Here is a 22655-nt window from a genome sequence, read left to right as displayed (position 1 = left end):
CACCCCAAAGCAAATAACCAATACATGACCAATAAAATCCCTGTGTCCTGAGACAACTCTTTTGTATGTCCTGTCTTCTCAAACTTCCAAACTACCCTCTGTGAGAAAATGAGGGACCAAGTGGGAGTGCCTCTCCACCCCAACCTCCCCAGCATCTGCATCCTGTCCCCAAACCTCTGAAAATACTGGGAACATTCCCTTCCATCAGAAGCCAGGCCCTCACTCCTGCTCTGAGTGAGTCCCAGCTCCTCAGATTCCTGAGAGCCTCACACCTGGAGTTTACCCTTGTGCCCCAATCATCAATTTCTCCCTTTCTGCTGAACCATCACACATGTTCTGAAATCACACATGGTAAATAAACTGTCAGCCTCTCCTTGACCCCACAACTTTCCCAGCTTTTACCCCGTTCCCTATGGTAAACTCCTGAGAAGAGCCGTCAGGATGGACTGCATTCCCACATCTCCCATTTTCAGCTCGCCTGTCTTCATTCCTGACCTGCCATCCCTCCCATCCACCAACCAGTGTACCCCACATAATTGTCTGAGTCCCCTGATCCAGCCATCTCTCTGATGGCTCATAATCTGACCCCAACCCCAACAAGATTCTTAGTTTGCCTGATGGGTCTGAGGGACTTCTGCATTCAGGAGATTACGGTAGGGAGCAACTCACTCTCAGGCCTTTTTTAGAGCTCTTGTGGAGTTATGCTTTTTAAGGAGCAGTCCTGTGAAATACTATGAGGCCATTATCAAGGATACAGTCCCCCACATTAATGTTTCCCTGCAAAGAATGAAAGGGAGAAAAATCTTTCAGAATTAAAGTGCCCTGAAATACTTGGTTTGCTTGGAAGTCATTATTTTCTCTATAAGAATTATGTAATTGATCAAGTTTTATGTTCTGCTTTGGGCATTAAGTGACCCAGACATAAATGTGTGGTCCAATGTCTGGAATCATGTCATTCACAGCAGGGTGCATTTTTGAATTATAGTTTTCTATTACTATTTTAAAATTTATGTCTATGTATCTTTTCATGCTAGTAAAGGTCTTTGGGTAAGATACTGCAGACCACTTTAAGCATAAGCTAGGGTAAAATTTAAATGTTTAAAATGTATTTGGTAAGACAGGGGTCCCCAACCCCCAGGCCACAGACTGGCTCCCCAAAAGCTCAGTGGCAGCAATAGGTTCTCCCAGAAGCACGAACCTGATTGTGAACTGCACATGGGAGGGATCTAGGTTGTGCTCTCCTTATGAGGCCCTAAGCCTGATGATCTTAGGTGGAACAGTTTCATTCTGAAAGCATCCCTGCCCCCACACTGTAAGTGGAAAAACTGTCTTCCACAAAACCCGCCCCTGGTGCCAAAAAGGTTGAGGACCGCAGTTGTAAGACAGAAAAGGCAAACTACTGTATGATTCCACTTATATGAGGTACTTAAAGTAGTCAAATTCAGAGACAGAAAGTAAAGTGGTAGTTGCCAGGAACTGGGGGAGGAAAGGAATAGGGAGTTACTATTTAATGGGCATAGAGCTTCAGTTTGGAATGATGAAAAATTTCTGGAGATGGATGGTGATGGTTGCACAACAACGTGAGTGTACTTAATGCCACTGAGCTGTACATTTAATAATGGTTAAGTTTTATATTATGTATATTATATCACAATTTAAAAAGCAAAAAAACAAAAATGTATCTTGTGAAATTTGGCCTTGAGGCAGGTTGGATTAGAATCTGTTATGAATTTTTGTTTTAGATGAAATAAGCACACAAAAAGTACCTGAAGAGTCATAGTAAATATGACAGTAAAGATAAAAAGTGGTTGGTGGTGCGTAGCTTCTGTACAACCACTGCCAGGGTATGGAGGCGGGAAGAGATGTGCAGGTGCAATTAAAAAAGAGGACAGAGGGGCTTCCTTAGGATAGACAGTTTTAGTTCATAAGCTGAGTGAAGGAGTGGTAAGTATTTGTAACTCATTCTTAATTCTCTTGGTATAACTTTATTATTACATAGCAAACTTTTAAAAATTGCACATCAAAGAAGACATTCATGTAGTCAAGTTAAAAAATGTTAGCCATATCATGTTAACTTAGCTTGATGATTAAAACTTTTGAGCAGAAAAAATGAAACGCCTATTGAGAGACAATACAAATAGTTTTCATTTGATGTTTGTCTTGAAGCTGTAGTCTTCTACACACATTTTTTAGTTTCTAGGGACTTCAAAACTTAAAGTAATACACACTTAAGTTTATTAAATGATGATTTGAGTCTTAATATCCTCATTCACTGTATGATCCTATGAAGTCTTTCAGAAGGTACCTAAGTCTTCTCATTCACCAATTCCCAAGTGGTGGTGTCTTTAACTGCCTTAGGTCGATGCTGGGAAAAAGAATTATGGGAATTATAGAAATTAAATTGTTTGCTGTGCTAAAAAAGACATACTACACATTGAGAAAATGGCTTCATAATCATAAGCAATGATATTGTGCTAAATATTTTATAAAGTAAAGGAAATACCCATGCAGCAACTTCAAAATGAAAACATCATAGTAATAGCTGTGAGTCATTGCAGCTAAGGCCTTGCTAAGTGACTTATATGCTGTATCCCTCTTTTCCTCTACAACAATGTTTTGAGGAAAGTATTGTTATTTCCAAACTCAGAAGGGTTGAATAACTTGTCCAGGATCACCCAGCAAATAAGTGTCTAATCCAGCATTCAAACCCATTAATCTGTCTGATGCATGAACTTAATGAATGGATATAGGATGGAAAAGAACCCCAAAAGAAAGCAAAGCCCCATCCCTTCCTCTGGAAGATGTTGCTAGCAGAGGAAAATTCTGGCCTTCCCAAAACACAAGTTTCTAGTGCAGAAGATCATTACCTTTGATAACATATTCTAGACTCCATCACTCCATATGCACACCACTGTGCCAGAGAAAGTATGAGTTCTGGGATAGGAATGGTCTGTGAGGAGCCACTGGGCCTCTGAGCAGGACTTGGTGGGAGTTACCAAAGCATATGGTGCCTGTTCTTATAGCTCAGCATCATTCTCCTATCTTATGACATACGGAGGTTGTCTAGATTAACACATTAGCTTCTAATTGCTGTTTTAATCCATTCAAGGGCTCTGATGTGTTAGAAAAGAGATATTTTTCAATTCTCCTTCTTTTAACTTCAGCCCCTTTGAAACACCAGCTGCCTTAGTCCCAAAATGCAATCCCAGTAACAAGCCTGCTTTGATGAGTCAGGCTGAGGGAAAATGTGAAGAACGCCCTGGCTCCTGGCAGCCTCTGAGATAGGACTGTTTAGGCTTCTCCAAAATCTTAATTGAGGCTCTTTTTGTGAATCTGGAGCTTACCAGAATCCAGTAGATAGGGAACCAAGCATGAGGGTGGAGAGAGGAAAGAAGAGAAGGTGTGGAAGGTGGTGGGGCTGTTGAGGTTCATTCCAGAGTAGTCCATAGTTGTTAAGCGGCTGTTCTTTAGGGCTCCTAGAGAAGCCCGCAACACTGTTGTTATCATATCAATAACAGCAGTAATTAATAATAGTAACTGATATTCACTAAACAGATAAATGTCAGGTACTGAAGCAAATTTCCTCGTTTTAATCCTCACAACAACTCCAAGGGATGGGCATTGCTACCCCTACCCTTTGCATAGTGAATAGTGGATTTCCATTCAAGTATTTAATTCCGGAGTCTGTAATTCCAACACACACCACAGACTGACAACTTTGGGAAGGTACCCAACCTGCTTCATTTTATAATGTGCTACGGTTTTTCAGTTAATCCAATTCCATCTATTAAACTAAAGCCGTTTAGTGAAATCTAAGCTATTAATTAACCTAAGTTATTTAGCTTCTTCGTGCTTAAGTTTCTCTATAAATACAACGGAGAAAATAATAGTACCTGTCTCCGGGTATAATTATGAATATTTAAAGAGTTAATATTTATAATGCTCTTAGAGCAGTACCTAGCACATAGTGGTTGTTAAATAAAATTCTCTCTAATTAAAGCTTGCCCCTACAGCAGCTGGGAAACAGATATATTTATCCAGAAAAGAAAACCATAAGCCCAGAGAGGCTGTGGTATGGGAAAGACTCTGAGGAGAGATTAAAAGAGTATACTTGCTGTGCTTAGGGTCGTCAAGAAGTGGGATGCAGGCTTCCAGCTTGAGGTCAAAGGTCTAAAGTCAGCAAGTACTTAGCTGAAAACCAACCCCATAAGTTCTCCCATGTTCTCAATCAGGAAAACTGATAGGGAAGTTGGAAGCTGTAGAATAAACACTGCTAGGAGGCAACTGAATCATAAGATATGCGTGGTGGTGGCAAGGGAAGTGCCCCCTGGCCCTAACTAGCTTCATGTTTAATTACATCCCAAGGAACAGAAAGAATGCCCAGGCATGGTTCCCAAAGCAAGCTGGTGATCTTCAAAGAACCACACAAGCTTGCTAAAGAGCCAGGGATGCCTCTCACACCTCCTGGCTAAGCTTTTATCACTTCCTTAGTGGGGAGGAATTAGATGTTAACATCAAAACCCCTTTGTATCCTGTTTAATATTTTTTGAATTGCAATAATGTTTATGTGAATGCTAATAATCACATATGGTTTAGTTCATGGCATGGATTTAGTCGTTCTCAATTAATTCTCTTATTTCTGTATTACCAGCTAAAGAAAACCTCCAGCTCATGTTAAAATTGGAATCTATTGTGGGGCTCTCAGCTTACACTTGCTGTCTAGATCCTGGTCCAAGACTGGCCAGAGTAGAGGAGCTATGTTTCTTAGTAAAAGGCATTGTAACAAGGTTTGTTTGGCCTGGATGTAACTCTTCAACCAAAACATTTGAAAACAGTAAAGTGCTATGGACAGATGAAACATGATTATAATGGGGATTATCTGTTATAAGGCGTCCTCACGTCCTTGGTATGGTATGGCTGAGTAATGAGAAGCAAACCAGAGAGATGGGCATATTCTTCCTCCAGAAGTCATCAGACATCTGAGTCACAGGTGCTTTTTATGTTTTTGGCTTTTTTCCCCCCTCAACTGGTGACACACTGTTCAACTGTTGCCTCAATTTTAAAGAGCATTTTCTATTGATTTTCTCTCTTAATTTAAAGGTATCATCAATTAAGGGCTAAATGAGGAACATTACCTATGATGGCAGTTTGTTTTCTATTTGATAGTCTTTATACTGGCACTTGAACAAAAGATAAACTTTCCCATTTTATTTTTTCCTGAAAACTTTAAAGCATATTTGTAGCATATCTAATACTGCAGCTTATTATATTTACAGGAGTAGTTTTCATCGTAATGCCACTAAGATCTATCAAGCACTGGTGTGATTAGTGGGGATGTACTTCATCGATTATACACTAAAAAGGTGGTGATGAGGAAATGCCTAAAGGCCTCAAGACTGGGTACGAAACTTAAATATCAGAGTTTAAAGCAGTTAAAAATTTGCCATTTTTAACCTGCCATGTAAATGAGCAAAGTCAGTGATGACATCTGCTAGGCTGGTGACTGTTAAAAGACAATGGAGCTTAAGAACCCATGATTTCTTTCTTTTTTTTTTTTTTTTTTTTTTTTTTTGAGACGGAGTCTCGCTGTGTCGCCCAGGCTGGAGTGCAGTGGCCGGATCTCAGCTCACTGCAAGCTCTGCCTCCCGGGTTTACGCCATTCTCCTGCCTCAGCCTCCCGAGTAGCCGGGACTACAGGCGCCCGCCACCTCGCCCGGCTAGTTTTTTTTTGTATTTTTTAGTAGAGACGGGGTTTCACCGTGTTAGCCAGGATGGTCTTGAACTCCTGACCTCGTGATCCGCCCGTCTCGGCCTCCCAAAGTGCTGGGATTACAGGCTTGAGCCACCGCGCCCGGCCAGAACCCATGATTTCTTAAGTACCCTAATTGCTCCAAGGCCAAAAATGTGGCCCTCTCAGTCGTGTCCCTTGGTCCATGAATCTGTAGTCAGTTAATAAGAACTATGCTATTAGCCAGTGTGATGTTTTGTCAGTTGCTAAAATCCCCAGTAATTTGAAAATATGCCTTGTGGCAGACACTGACGGTTGCCAAGGCGTCCACTCCCCCTTCATCCTAGCTAACATCTAGCTAAAGTGTCAGAGAGAGAGACATTTATTTCAAGGAACTGGCTTATGAGATCGTGGAGGCCGGCAAGTCCACACTTTGTAGGGTGGATGGCAGGCTGGAGACCCAGGGAAGAGTGGATGTTGCAGCTTGAGTTTGAAGGCAGACTGCTGGAAGAAATCCCTCTTCTTTGGGAAAGTCTTTTTTCTCTCAAGGCCTTTAGTGGATTGAATGAGGCTCACCCACATTATGAAGGGCAATTTGCTTTATTCAAAGTCTATTGATTTAAATTAATTTATCTAAAAAATATTTTCACAGCAATATCCAGACTAGTGTTTGACTCAATACCTAGGTGATGTGACCTAGCCAAGTTGACACATAAAATTAACCATCATAGTCCCTTATGCAAACAAACTCATGTTAATAAAAACCTATGGTGATCAGGCTATAAATGTATCCTAAATGCTCAGATATTGTGGACATTACAGATTTAACAAAAAGCCTGTCAAACTTTGTATACCAAGGTAAAGCTTCATTTTTCTTCCTCTTTTAAATCCTATTAAAAGATGAATTGGGAGACCAGTGGGTTTCCAAAATAACTTAAAGATTTAATTCATGCCCCTAATGTGCAATGTCATGGTATATACTTTCACTAAGAACACAGACTTCCAAGGATTCAGTCATTCAGTGGATACCACCAACTCATACTCTGTGGTCCAGATAGGATAAATGTTCAAGCTGAAAGGCCTCAGGTAAGATGGACTGTAAGACAGCCAGAGTGACAAAGCCGTTAGGGGGAGTGCCAATGCTATACCCATGGGCTGTGAGGCCACTATGCTGTGTCGGGGCTGTGTTCCCTGATGGTTACTCCCCTGTTCAGGTCTGTTCTCACTACTACAGCTGCACAGGAAATCCAAGTGTGCAGTTAAGTGCCTTGTAGACACAGGTGCCTTCAAGAGGAAGCAGAAATCACCACCATTCTTTTGAGTTGAGGCAGCCCAGGCTGGCCATTGCTCTAAAGACTTAAACTAGGGTGCAGGGCCTGGTTGAGCAAGGAGGCCTGCTGACCAGTTGAAGGCAGGGGACCCAGAGGCTCAGGCTGTTTTCCTGAGGATATTGTAAGGAGACTCCTGAACTTGGGACTAACAAGGTGACCTTGGGATAATCACATAATCATTCCAGGTTTCAGATTTCCCTGGCCCTACATGTGGTTTATCACTTGCCCTTTGCAGAGTTCTTATAAGGATTAAATGAAACAACTCAGCTGAAAAGTCAAATTCAATCCCATATCCATAGCAAGTCCTCTTGATACATTTATTTGTTCTTTAATCTGTTGATATTAAAGAACTAGTGAATGGAAAATATGTTTAGCTTTCACTGGTGGCAATTTAAATTTTAAAGAATTCCTATTCACCTCACGGTCACTTAGGGTCACTTTGACAATGATTCAGATTGAGCACTGTCGTTACAGTTGCTACAGAGATCTGATTTAGACAGGGTGGTATCTTAACCTAAATTGTCCATTAATTGGGACTTCAAAATACATGTCCCCTTCAGTGGCTCCTTTATCTCTGGGAAGCTAGGTGGTATCAGCCCTGTGACTTAAAGTGGGGCAGGGAGGCAGGGAAGGGCAACACTGGGCCGATAAAGGAGAGGATTTTGGAATGGGGAAGAGAGAAGGGAGCAAGTCCTACATTTCTTTATGTTTCTTTTATTTATTCCTGGTTATAAAAGCATGCATGCAAAATGTGGAAAACTTGGAAACTAAATTGCAAATAGAGGTAAGAAAAAAATAATCCACAAGCTTAGCTCCTAAAGAATGATTACTCTTAACGTCATTGATTGTATATTTCCTTTTCTAAGTTTTTTCTCTGTTTTCCTTATTACATAGTGATTATATGTACCTTTTGCATTGCAGTTTTCAATCTAACATTTTAATGTAAGAGTTTACCCATGCTAACAAAATGTACACATTATTTTAAAGGCTTTATCATATTGTGTCAAATTGAATGTGTCCTAACTTACTTCCACCATTTTATTGTTGAGCATTTAGATTATGAATATTCTTTATATTACAAATTCAGTATAACTCATTTTTGTACAACATTTAAAATACTCTCTTACATCATCAGTTATAGGTTTTCAAACATGGAATTACTGGGAAAAAGAGTGCTTGGATATGCTAAAGGCTTTTAATACATGATAGTAAAAGGTTGTGCCCATTTATACTTTCCCAGTCATGGAAAAGAGTGCCACTAATTTAATTTAAAAACTACTTGAAGCACAAACCTCTATTCCCTTGATTTCTAATGAGGTTTAATATTTCCCCATATATTTGTTAACTTGTGCATATTCTTAGCCCACAGTGATAATTGTTTAATATATTTTCCAAAGGATATTACAAATACATTGGAGTATCTCTAAAGCATACTGTGGAATAAAACCCTGTCACCAGCAGCAACATGGATGAAACTGGAGGTCATTACATTAAGTGAAATAAGTCAGGCACAGAAAGACAAATATTATATGTTCTCATTCACATGTGGGCACTAAAAAAAGTGGACCTCATGGAGGTGGAGAGTAGGATGGTGGTCACGACACATTGTATACAGGTATCAAAATGTCACACATACCGTCAAAATACATACAACTAAGATATATCAATAAAAATAAATAAATAAACAAATAAAATATACTGTGGAGTTTATTCCAAAAGGACAAGATGTAATTTATGAAGTATGTGGGCTGTGTGAATACCAAGTAATAAGTGACTAGTTAGAAGTAAATAATACTCAATTCCAAGGAAAAAGAAATGAAGCCTTAAGTTTTCTTAGAAAAACCAAAGCAAATGCCACAAGCTTAATGAGCTGTGTTTTGATTTCAGTTCCAAGAATAATTTTTCTCCCATTCCCTGAAAACAATTTTCCAAATTGTTCAGTGCTAAAGGTAGTATAGGCATATTGTGGGTTCAATCTCAGACCACCACAATAAAGTGAATATCACAAAAAAGTGAGACACGCAAATTTCTTGTTTCCCAGTGCATATAAAAGTTAGATAGACTATACTGTAGTCTATTAAATGTTGTGCACATAAAATTTATGTTTACAACATTCTGTAGTCTTTTAACTGTGCAACAGCATTGTGCCCAAAAAATGTACATAACTAACTAAAAATACATTATTGTTAAAGAAACACTAAAAATAATGTGAGCCTTCAGTAAGTTGTAATCTTTTGTTGGTTGAGGGTCTTGATGTCTGTCAATGGTTGCTAACTGATCAGGGTGGTGGATGCTGAGGGTTGGGGTGGCTTTGGCAGTTTCTTAAAATAAGACAATTATGAAGTCTGCCATGTTGATTGATCTTCCTTTCATGAAAGATTTCTCTGTAGCATGTGATGCTGTTTGATAGCATTTTACTTACAGTAAAACTTTTCCAAAGTTAAAGTCAATCCTCTCAAACCTGGGCTACTGCTTTATAAACTAAGTTTATGAACTATTCTAAATCATTTTTTGTCATTTCAACAATGTTCACAGTTTCTTGACCAGGAGTAGATTCCATTTCAAAAAACCATTTTCTTTGCTCATTCGTAAGAGGCAACTCTTCACCTGTTCAAGTTTTCTCATGAGATTGCAGCAATTCAGTACATTGTCAGGATCCACTTCTAATTCTAGTTCCCTTGCTATTTCTAACACATCTGCAGTTACTTCCTCCACTGAAGTCCTGAATCCCTCAAAGTCATCAATGTGGGCTGAAATCAACTTTTTCCAAACACCTGCTAATATTTTTACCTCTTCTTACAAATCACAAATGCTCTTAATGACATCTAGAATGGTGAATCCTTTCCAAAAGGTTGTTTTCAATTTACTTTGCCAAGATCTGTGACTGTTATAGCCTTATGAAATGTATTTCTGAAATAATAAAACTTAAAAGTCAAAATTACTGCTTGATCCTGGGCTGCAGCGTGGATGTTATGTTAGCAGACATGAAAACAACATTCATCTCCTTGTATATTTTCATCAGAACTCCTGGGTGATCAGATGCATTGCCAATGAGCAATAATATTTTGAAAGGAATCTTTTATTTTTCTGAGTGGTAGATCTTAAAAGTGGGCTTAAAATATTCAGTAAACCATGCTGTAAACATACACACTATCATTCGGGCTTTGTTGTTTTGTTTATAGAACACAGGCAGAATAAATTTAGCATACTTTTTAAGGGACCTAGGATATTTGGAGTGCTAAAATGAGCATTGGCTTCAACTGGAAGTCACCAGCTGCATCAGCCCCTAACAAGACAGCCTGTTCTCTGAAGCCAGGTATTGACTTCTTTTTAGTTATGAAAGTTGTAGATGGCATTTTCTTCCAATAAAAGGCTGCTTTGTCAACATTGATGAAATCTATTGTTTAGTGTAGCCACCTTAATGATCTTAGCTAGATCTTCTGGATAACCTACAGCTCCTCCATCAGCACTGGTTGCTTCACCTTGCACTTTTATGTTATAGAGATGGATTCTTTCCTTAAACCTCATAAACCAACCTCTACTAGCTTCAAACTTTTCCACTGCAGCTTGCTCACCTCTCTCAGTGTTCACGGAATGGAAGAGTTAGGGCCATGCTCTGAATATGGCTTTGACTTAAGGGAATGCTGTGGCAGGTTTGACCTTCTATTCAGACCACACAAACTTTCTCCCCATCAGCAATAAGGCTGTTTCATTTTATCATTCACGTGTTCACTGGAGTAGCACTTTTAACTTCCTTCAAGAGCTTTTCCTTTGCATTCACAACCTGGCTAACTGGCTCAAGAAACCTAGCTTTTGGCCTATCTTGGTTCTCAACATGCCTTCCTCACTAATCATTTCTAACTTTGATTTAAGGTGAGAGATGTGCAACTTTTCCTTTTTTTTTTCTGAACACTTGGAGGCCATTATAGGGCCATTAATTGACTGAATTTAGTATTGTTGTGTCTCAGGGAATAAGGAGGCCTGGGGAGAAGGAGAGAGATGTGAGCACCACCAGTCAGTGGAGCAGTCAGAATACACACAATACTGATAGATTAAGTTTGTCCTATCTTATATGGGTGTGGTTTGTGGTGCCCCCAATTATAATAGCAACATCAAAGATCACTGATTACAGATGACCATAATGATAATAATGAGAAAGTTTGATATATAACAGAAAAGTCTGAAGTATTGTGAGAATTACCAAAATGTGACACAGAGACATGAAGTGAGCCTATGCTATTGGAAAAAGAACCCTCAACAGACTTGCTCAGTGCAGGGTTGCCACAAACCTTCAATTTGTAAAAAATGTAATATCTGTGAAGCATAGCGAAGTAAAGTACAATAAAATGAGATATGTCTCTGGCAGTACAAAATGACAAAAATTAGAGTGAACAATTTTTATAATGAAGCAAAGAGCTAGAAAGCCAATTTGTTTCCAGGGAAAGTAGGAATGTTGTTCCCAAACCAATTAGACCCAAAATGATTATGACTGATACGTATGGTCTGGGCTCAATCTGAAAAGTTTTGTTTCCTGAAGACCTTAAAATACAAGTACTATATGTCTTTATTCATAATGTTTGAATGAATGCATACAACAAATTGTCAAGAAGATAAACCTATATATAATGAAAAAATGACAAAGGGGATGATTCAGTAGTATCCCATTTTCTGTATAACTTCCAAAATAAGTAATTCATCATTCATTCTATAATACATTTAATTTTTTAATCTCCCAAAGCTAAAAATTTTAGACTAACACAGATAACAGAAATACATTTTAATGCAAAATATATGAAGCAAAATGACTAACAAAGAACCAAATGATTATAATTACAACTTTAAAACTCTCAAAATGCTTTTATTGAACTAAATAATCAAACAGAACAGTAGGAAATATAGACTGTTTTTCATTGAGACGAGAATAAAAGTTATAGGTTACCACCTTTTTCTTAGACACTTGACACTGTCTGGGTCCTCTCCTGATGGATGCCGTGTTTCTAATACGACTCTCTCATTTAGAGCTGCACAAGAGACAGCCCCAGGTATTTGATACAGTTATTACTTCTGAAGCTATTCATATTGTAGCATGAATGTCTACCTTTAATTCCTGCTCCTAATTTTTTGTGGACAATAATTTTTATTATTATAATTATTCACAGCCCATAGTATCTCAAAAAACATATGCATATGGCAGCCACTGGATAAATAGCTAGAAATTAAACCAATGTAACAAAAATGGTTTTATTTAAATAAGGAAAGAAATGTACCTCACGGGTAGCGGAGAGTGAATATGGGTCTGAAAGTGGCCTCACAAAAGTGGTCATCTGTGTAACCTCACAGATCTGCTATCAACTATTGAGATTTCATACACAAACACAAAATGTGCTCTTCTTAGAATCTGACACACAATGTTTTAAAAACCCACTTGCTTGACGACGAAAATTCTAGAAGAATGTGCCAAAGACTAGCGTCTAAAGTAAATCAGTTCTAACCAAGAAGGGAGTTTCAGATTGAATGAAGGGCAGAGGAGCTACTGGACAAAGTAGACAAGCAGCACTGAGTGTCCACACTGCCACAATATCCAAGTCACATAATCCTTAAATGTGTTACATGATGAATTTGGCTGTAGAACTTGTGTAATGTTGAAGGGTTACACAGTTTGTTGCTATATAAATAAAATTAACTCCTCTAAGGCATCCTTCAAAAAACAAGAATGTGATCCAGGTACAACATAAAAGACTGTCTGCTCATAGGCCATACAACTATGGTACTTTGAAAGACATACTTCTCTGTCAAACTGTGTCTAAGAGACATTTCAGGAAGCAAAAACATGCCACATATTTCATGGATTTCTTTCCTAGACAGGTTCCTGTGATTGAATTGAGCAATACAGAAAAATAGGGAATGAACTAAGTTTCTCCATCCCTTTGGGTTTCAGCCAATAATAATCTCAAGACATAATACAAGATTAAAGCAGCAACATTTCCAATTTCTCCTCAGCATCCCCTTTCTGCCAGCTTTGATTAAACAAGTGTGGGTATGTTCTGTTTGAGCTAGACACATTGAATGTGGAAGACTCCTCAGTAACCCTCCTCTTTCTTAAAAAAAAAAAAAAAAAAGGAACAAGGATACACTGGCTGTTGCATGTCTTTCCAAGTATCCTTCTATGAATGGTTCTTTATTTTATAATGCTCAGCTTCTGAGACTCAGGAGCTGTCATGCAATGTTGACACGAACATGATACAAGATTAAGTGAAATGGGACAACCTAAGCCTCCTGCCTCCTTATTAAGTTGCTAGAAATATGAAATGAAAACTTAAAATATAGTCTTGGCAGCCATTGCTGATTTTTTTTACAACTTATTTTTCCAATATCTGACAAATTCTTGAGACAACATTGTATGAGAGAAATAGCAAATGGTTGGAATCAGAAGATCTTGCTTTTGCGAGGCAAGGTTCTTCCATTTATAAGTGATGTGATTCTGAGGTGGTGCAGGAACTACTCAGCATTGCTGGTATTTGATAAATGCAATGTGTCATTTAATTGTAACTAATAATAGACCCCTGCATACAACTCATGGTGAATGTGGGGTCGAGAGGCTGTGACTGCACTCTATTGCTACTAACCGTTTAGTAAATTTGGTGACTTTTCTTACCCTGGGAGAAGAGGAATAGGTACGTATTGAAAGAAATGAAATCGTGTAGGTACTGATACTTCCTTTTATTTGTGGGGGAATATGTTGAAGCACAGTATAGTATACTTTAATAACTGCTAGGGTTTGACATTCCAATGATTTCACCATCCCTTAAAGATCAAACCCCAATTCTTCACGCAAACTGACCCAACCACTTGCCATCATCCTACTACAATAGTGTTCTGCTTCAGGCCCTCCACACACCTTGGGGGACTCTGTTTTGTTTGCTCATGCCACGCCTTGTCTGAGAGTGTCTCCTGATTCCTCCTCTCCAACTGAGTTCTATCTAGGATGCCCTCCTTTTCCATGAAACCCCTTTAGGACATCTAATACTCTCTGAGTCCTTTTCTCTAAAATTCCTAAAGCCTCATTTTGTACTATGCATCTGGCTGCTATTGAACATTGTCCTGTTCTATTTGGGTCACAAAGACTCATGTGCTTTCTATGTGCCAGGCTCTGGTGCTACAAATGGAGTTGACGAAGACAGTGTCCCTGTCCTGGCGGTGTTTACCACCAGTTGGTAACAAACATCAGTGTAGTGCATGCAGCCATGGCAGATGTTTGAGTCAAATGCTACACAGGACTTGCCCAACTTGGTAGGTGCAGAATCATAACATGCAGTCATATCACTTTCTCCAACTCCTTATGTCTCTCGAATCCTGATCTTCTAGTTCCTTCTTCTCATTTAAGAAAAAATTAACACCTGGCTCATTCTTCACTTCCATACTGTGGCACTATCCTGGTTTTTTCCAATCATATAGGCAACTGGTATTTTGGTCCCTTAACTTCTTCTAGACGTTGTCGCCTCTTCCCATGGTCACCACTCAACTGATCTACTTTAGAAATTCATGTTTTTCTCTATATAGAATTTTCATTTTTTCCAATTTTCTTTGTCAAGCACTCCCACTGTGACAGTTCTTCGACTTTACCAGATACTTCTGGTTGATTGACCCCTTCATTTTCTCCCCATCCATCTAAGCCCCTTTCTGTTTTTCCTTACTATCCAGATTCTGTCTTTACATTCTTTACTGTCCAATATCCTTAACTCCATTACCCTCTGACCTGTCCCAAGCCTCACAAAAACTCCCAATCTGTGGGAAGATTGAAAGAAAACAGATTCATGATTAGTTACAGGAACTTGAGTCGAATGTCTGCATCTCCAACTCCTGTAATGCCTATTTAGATCTACTCTTATTTCTTCCAACATCCAACTCTCTTGTTCTCAGTGCTTCACCTTACCCCACCTTGACTGAGAAATAGAAGGCACAGATGAACCTCTCTCTGTAGATTACTCCCAGACGTATGCTCATCTACAATCCCAGTCTCCTCCTTCCCTTTGTTGTTGCAGGACTTTTCCTCCTCCTTTCAAGCTGCCATGTGGAGACCCAGATGGGCTCCTTGCTCTGACAAAGTCAGACACAGGACCTGCGCAGCACCCAGCCTTGGGTACTGGGTGCTCAAAGAACCATTTTTTTGTTTCAGTTTGTGTCTCTGGAATGAATGAATATATATATATATATCTATATGTATGTATGTATTTTTTTTTTTTTTGTAGCCCAGAGCCTGATTCCTTGGAGACCCCAAGAAAACTTGGCAGCTGTCCCCATTAACTAGCTCTTTGGGAAAATTCTAGGTCTTGATGAATTAAAGGATACAAGAGAGCAAACAGGGCAGGGAGAGGAGAAAGGAGGAAAGAAGGAAAAGGTATGGGAGTCAGGGGCTTCTGAATGTGTGCTCCCATGACCTGCTCATCTCAGCTTCACTCACTAACAGTCATTTTGGAAGCATGCAGCAAATACGAATCACAATGCACACTACAGATGCTAAGATCAGCACAGACAAATACCAAACACTGGTTTATCAAACTCATCAGTTTCCAAATACTCAACAGATCAAAGAAGTGCTCTGCTAGTCGCTGAGGGAGAATGTGAAATGCCATGCTTGTTACTTCCTTCACAAGGTTGTCTTCATTTCCCCTTTCACAGTATTGACTCTTTTTTATCTTTTACAATCTTGCTTTTATTTCTTGTCCTCTGTGAAGCTTTCCCCAAGCCGCAGGGCGAGTCTCTCCTTGCTCAGTGCCCCCATAGCCAACATACAAATTAGTCAGGGCATGTATCTCCACATACGAAGGCCCAGCACTTATGTATCACACCATCCACTATGCCTCTGAGTCGCTCACAATTGGTCTAATTCACCATCATGTTTCCTGCACCCAGCATAATTCCTAAGAATCCAACACATGCTTGTGGAATGAATGAATGAAAGGATGAGACGAGATGAGAAATTCCAAAAAGATGAATAACATATGTAGGAGCTACATCTTCAATCCCAAGAAAGCCCTTTCTATTCACACCCAGGTGCTCCTGGGGGTCCCCTCTCATCCTCCCTATAAAGATCAACCGGTTTCCTTATCCATGCATCTCTCTTCAGCAAGCTCTTTACTTTGGTCAATACTCTGTATTGATCTACCAATGATAGCTGGTCCTACCTGACTGAAGGAAGTGGCAGGTGAATCTCTCTAAATCACCAGCATAGACCCTGGGAATGCACCAGCTACTCACCTCGCTTGCTGGCAGACGCAGCAGACCCAGGCTTTTTCGTGCTTCTGGTAGGAGCAGCAGCTCTTGCAGACATTGAACTTGCAATCTCCGCACTGGCGCTTGGTGTTGACGAGGAAGGTGAAGGGCGAGCAGCAGCGCATGCAGCAGTGCTCCACGAACTGCTGGTGCTTCGAGAGGATGCTGCACTTGCTGCCTTCCTCATCCAGCTTCTGCTTCAGCTCACTGGGAAACCAAGGTAGGGGAAACGGGAGGAGGAGAGAAACACAGTACCAGGTCAGAGGCTGTCTCCCCAAAGCACGCACCTTGGCCCTCCCTTAGGCCAAGCTACCATGTAGGACCTTCCTGGAAAACAAGAGAACTCAGAAAAATCAACTGCTCAACATTATAACCAGAGAAGAACATTAATCGTGGATTAGTTTTGTGTACTCCTGTACGTCAGATTTTCTATGAGAAAGCATGAAAACCTTATTACTTACATTTCAGAGACTACATTGAGATACAAGTTATTAAAAAACTAATAAGCACATCCTTGAAAAATAAAACCTTTAACTTAATTAATGCCTTTTTAAAGGAACAGGAGATCACTTATGATAAAACATTAATCCTCACACAGCCCAGCTGGGCATATGATAAATGCAGTCCTGGCTTTATTTAACATCCCTGGAAACTGAAGTACCCAAGGATTTTAAAAGCTTTCAAATCTATATGAGCCAATAAGGATTCTATGGGTGATGGGCAGATCGAGGCACTTGTGATTCAGAGTTGGAAAAAGAACAATTCTGTTCTTCTAAAAAACTCCTGATCACTGGGCACACAGCCAACCATATTAATGCAAAACATGACAGTGCATACACTCCTCTCTGTGCTCAGTGAGAAGAAAAATACATTGCAAACAGGTTGAGTAACCTGGGGAAAAAAATGAAAAAATAATTACTCTGAATCACCAGGTTTGAGTTGTTTTTCCTGCTACGAAAATGGGGGCCCCCAAAGAACAGTAGAAAAATTATTATTTTTACTACTATTTTACTATTACTATACTATATTACTAGACTATAATTTTTACTATTTTAGTACTACTATATTACTACACTACTACTTTTACTATTTTCCTACTGTTGCACACTATCATAATAGTAAAACACAGCCCCCCACTTATAATGGTTTAACTTACGATTTTTCAGCTTTCTGATGATGCAGAAACTATATGGATTCATTAAAAAGCACCAGAAAGTGATACAATGCTCTATCATGATGCTGAGCATAGCAGCAGTGAGCCATAGCTCCCAGTCAGCCATGAGGTCGTGAGGGATATAGTCTACGGTGTACTATGTTTTACTATGTTGTCAGATGACTTTGCCCAGCTGCAGGCTAATGTAAGTGTTCTGGGCATGTTTAAGTTGGCTGGGTTAAGCTGTGATGTTCAGTAGGTTAGCATTTTCAACTTATGATAGTTTCAACTTATGATAGGTTTACTAGGATGCAATCCCACTGTAAATCAAGGAGCATCTATATTTTACTGCAGCATTTTACTATGATAATACTTGAAAGTATTTTACTACTATTTACTGCTACTATTGTTTTATACTATTTTACTTTATTACTTTTTTTAACTTTTTATCTTTACTACTATTTTTATTTTTACTATGACTATTTACTACTCTTTACACTATTACTATTTTTCTGTACCCAGTTGTGATTATGCAGTTAATACTGGATATATTTATGATGTATGTGGCAAATATTTTCTCCTGTTCTGCCCTTGTCTTTTTATGTTTATGGTGTTTATTCTTGTTTAGAAATGCTTAATTTTTCTGTAGTTAAATCTGTCAGGCTTTTCTTTCATGGACATTGGGCTTTATGTCTTGCTTGAGAAGGCCTAGACCACCCCATCAGTTTATGTACATAGTCAATTAGCCCCTGTATAGGTTGAAGGTTGGCCCTCTCAAATGATATGTCCATGCCCTAAGTCCCTGGAAACTGTAGCTTTTACTTTATTTGGAGAAGAGGTCTTCTTATAAATTAAGAATATTGAGATGTAGTTATCTTGCATTTTCTGAGTGAGCTCTAAATCCAATGACAACTGTCCTTTAAGAGACACACAGGGAAGGCAATATGAAGACAAAGGCAGAGATTGGAGTGCTGTGGCTACAATCCCAGTAACACCAAGGTTTGCCAGAAGCCACCAAAAGCTAGGAAAGAGGCATGGGCAGATTCTCCCCCAGAGACTTGGGAGGGAGTGTGGCCCTGCCAACGCCTTGATTGTAGACTTTTGACCTCCAGAAGAGGGAGACGATACATTCTTGTTTTAAGCCACCTGTTTGTGGTAATTTGTTACAGCAGCCTCAGGAAACTAATATAGTTTCTACTTTTTTTTTTTTTTTTTTAAAAAGGAAAACAGTAAGTACAAACTTTCCTCAACACTATATCCTCATCTAGTTACCACTCTCTAATAGTCCTAACCTCTTCTAGTTAAAATTCCTGAAAGAACCATCCCTGGTAGTCAGCATATGTTCTTTATTCCCATCACTCCTGGGTCCACTCCAGTGGACCTTTTGTTCTTTTTCTTAAATAAAACAAAAGCTCTGCTGGAGATCCCCCACTGACCTTCATGTTGAAAGATCCAAGGGGACTTTCTAGGCCTTGTCTTACTTGATTATTCTTCCATTCTTGAAATACTCTCTTCCCTTCCTCGTGTTACTCTTGTTTTCCTCAGCCCTTTTCCAATTCCTTTGCAAGCTATCTCTTCCTCCTGTTCTGACTTTTTAAATGTTAGACAAGACTTTTTAAGGCATAAAATATTTATTCACTAATGAAGATTATTTTCAACATTAATGTTAACCTTTTACTGAATAGATTGTTTGAGTCATGGTCTATGTGACTAGGTAGCCTTTCTCCACCCCAACTTTCCTCAAGCATGGACAAATCCCTTCTTTTCAGTTCACTGAAGCAGCAGACTGTCAGGTGTGGTAGGTGACGGACATTTATTACCAATGGCTTAAGGTAGTGGAAGGTGATGGAAGAGAAACTCAGCTCCAGGCAGAACAGAAAACCATTTCATGTGGGCATGCTGCAGTTAAAGTCCTCAGCCACTACCTTTGGGATTCCTTCTGAGGCCCTGTCACTGGACATGTTGCTGTGCCATATCTGCCTATCCAGGTTCCCCATATGTCCCCTCTCTTCTCTTGTTCCAGGGCCCTTCATGGCTGATTAGAGGAAAATTATCCAAAGCTGTGACCTAACTGGTAAAAAATGGCTGCATATGTAGGAGTCACCCTTGTCTGACTCACAAGGCATGGGAGTAAATGAATCAGGACACAGGTAAGCAAGAAGGAAGATCACGAGAATTACCTTTCTTTCTCTCCCCCGCCCCTTGTTCCCTCTCTCTCCTTGCCCTGTCCCCATATTTTTAAATTAAAAGGATGGTATTATTTATACTGTTTTAATTATGAAACCTAAAAAATGGTCCATTTTTGTTAAGGTTTTCAAGTGTGTTGGTATAAAGTGGTTCACAGATTTCTCTCATGATTATAAGATCTCTGCTACCTCGGTCATTATGTCCCTCTTTTCTTTCAGAATATTGTTTATTTGGCCCTTGTTCAGTAAGTTCAGAGGTTTACTTATTTCATTAATTTTAAGGATAACTAGCTTTTAGTTAGGTTAATGGTTGTCTACATTGTTATTTGTTCTCCATTGCAATAAGGTCCAGTCTTATTCCTTCTACTGGTTTGAGTTTATTATTTTCTCTAACCTTTAACAAGTAAAATTTTTTGAAGTAAATGGATTTTTAACATTTACTCTTTCCTAATCTATGCATTTAAGGCTATAAAATTTTCTCAACACATCTCTTTTGTTGTACCTTGCAGGTTTTAAATAAGAAAATTTTTATTGTCATTTAGTCTTACATATTTTATAATTCTCAGGTTTAAAATTTTCCAAATTTGTGGCTTTTGTTATTAACTTTTTTTAACATTTTGATCAGAGAGTCTCAAATAAATTCTTTGGTATTCATTGAGACTTTCATTATAGCTTCATGGTTAGCCAATTTTTGTAAAGCCCATGTGTGTTTGAAAAGAATGCTTATTTTCTACCGACTGATAACAAGATGTTAACCAAAAAGTCACTGAGGCAGGTCTCAATGCATAGAGGTTAATATAGCCAAGGTTGAGGACACTTCCGGGAAAAACACAAGTCATGGGAGCATCTGTGATCTGAGATTTTTCCAAAGAGGGTTTTGGGAACTTCAGTATTTAAAGGAGAAAGTCTGAGCCAGAGAGAAAACAGGAAGTGGGGGTAGGCAATGATGTTAATGTTGTGAGGTTCTGATGAGCATTCACAAATCTACATTTCACATGTGAAAAGAGGGCGTAGAAGGAAAAGTCAATTCTGCATCAATCTCAGGGTAGGCAGAAGGATGATTTCTGGTCTTGTCATTGTCCCGTACCTGTGACATTAAGCTGGTAATTGACATTGTCAGATAAGAGTCAACAGAACTCAGTTTTAAGACTAGTTTATAGGGGGATATGTATCCTGAAAGATTTAGTGGCTCACAAGGAATTTCCTTGTGAAAAATTTGTGAGGAAGACCATCTGGGGCAATATGTGTTGTAAAAGGAACATAAAGTCCCTGGAACCCAAACCCACCAAGCCAAAGGGAAAAGTCAAGCTGGGAACTAGGTGAAGCAAACCTGCCTCCCTTTGTTCCTAAATAGACAACTACAAGATAAAAGGCTACGTACCTCCCTTGCAATTTGCTCACAAGGAAGGCCCTTTAGTTCCTTTCAATTTTACCCTGACAGTGTAAATTAACATCTTGTCTTCACAGGCATGGGACGAAGGACTGAATTAAAAGTGGCTTGGCTCACCTGAGACAAATGTGTATCTGACTGCTTTCTGTACTCAATGATTATTATATCTTATGCAAAAAATGCAGATTCATTGAGAGTGAGACAAATATATTTATATTGAAATTACTAATAGATTTGGACTTTTTTCTACTATGTTATGTTTTCTTTTTTTTATTATTATACTTTAAGTTCTAGGGTACATGTGCACAATGTGCAGGTTTGTTACATGTGTATACATGTGCCATGTTGGTGTGCGGCACCCATTAACTCGTCATTTACATTAGGTATGTCTCCTAATGCTATCCTTCCCCCCTCCCCCCTCCCCACAATAGGACCCGGTGTATGATGTTCCCCTTCCTGTGTCCAAATGATCTCATTGTTCAATTCCCACCTATGAGTGAGAACATGCGGTATTTCGTTTTCTGTTCTTGCGATAGTTTGCTGAGAATGATGGTTTCCAGCTGCATCCATGTCCCTACAAAGGACACAAATTCATCCTTTTTTATGGCTGCATTGTATTCCATGGTGTATATGTGCCACATTTTCTTAATCCAGGCTGTCACTGATGGACATTTGGGTTGATTCCAAGTCTTTGCTATTATGAATAGTGCCACAATAAACATATGTGTGCATGTGTCTTTATAGCAGCATGACTTATAATCCTTTGGGTATTATCCCCAGTAATGGGATGGCTGGGTCAAATGGTATTTCTAGTTCTGGATCCTTGAGGAATCACCACACTGTTTTCCACAATGGTTGAACTAGTTTATAGTCCCACCAACAGTGTAAAAGTGTTCCTATTTCTCCACATCCTCTCCAGCACCTGTTGTGTCCTGATTTTTTAAATGATTGCCATTCTAACTGGTGTGAGATGGTATCTCATTGTGGTTTTGATTTGCATTTCTCTGACGGCAAGTGATGATGAGCATTTTTTCATGTGTCTGTTGGCTGTATGCATGTCTTCTTTTGAGAAGTGTCTGTTCATATCCTTTGCCCACTTTTTGATGGGGTTGTTCGTTTTTTTCTTGTAAATTTGATTGAGTTCCTTATAGGTTCTGGATATTAGCCCTTTGTCAGATGAGTAGATTGCAAAAATTTTCTCCCATTCTGTAGGTTGCCTGTTCACTCTGATGGTAGTTTCTTTTGCTGTGCAGAAGCTCTTTAGTTTAATTAGATCCCATTTGTCAATTTTGGCTTTTGTTGCCGTGACTTTTTGCGTTTTAGACATGAAGTCCTTGCCCATGCCTTTGTCCTGAATGGTATTCCCTAGGTTTTCTTCTAGGATTTTGATGGTTTTAGGTCTAACATTTAAGTCTCTAATCCATCTTGAATTAATTTTCGTATAAGGAGTAAGGAAAGGATCCAGTATCAGGTTTCTACTTATGGCTAGTCAATTTTCCCAGCACCATTTATTAAATAGGGAATCCTTTCCCCATTTCTTGTTTTTGTCAGGTTTGTCAAAGATCAGATGACTGTAGATGTGTGGTATTATTTC

The 22655-nt window shown here is 39.1% G+C and overlaps 1 protein-coding gene across 6 annotated transcripts in view; it reads right to left on the bottom strand.

Annotated features, from left to right (window-relative positions):
* The window catches only part of MYRI (myosin VIIA and Rab interacting protein), a 412711-nt gene that overhangs the window by 172965 nt on the left and 217091 nt on the right, over window positions 1–22655 (bottom strand). For all 6 annotated transcript variants that reach the window (XM_011738813.3, XM_011738817.3, XM_011738816.3 and 3 more), the window contains exon 3: window positions 16318–16539. In XM_011738813.3, the coding sequence (XP_011737115.1) occupies window positions 16318–16539 (222 nt within the window). The remainder of the gene's footprint in view (window positions 1–16317; window positions 16540–22655) is intronic.

The sequence above is a fragment of the Macaca nemestrina genome, chromosome 2, assembly GCF_043159975.1.
Source record: "Macaca nemestrina isolate mMacNem1 chromosome 2, mMacNem.hap1, whole genome shotgun sequence".
Lineage (NCBI taxonomy): Eukaryota > Metazoa > Chordata > Mammalia > Primates > Cercopithecidae > Macaca > Macaca nemestrina.
Note: the sequence above shows the minus strand (reverse complement) of the source record. Positions and strands in the feature narration are given on the sequence as shown.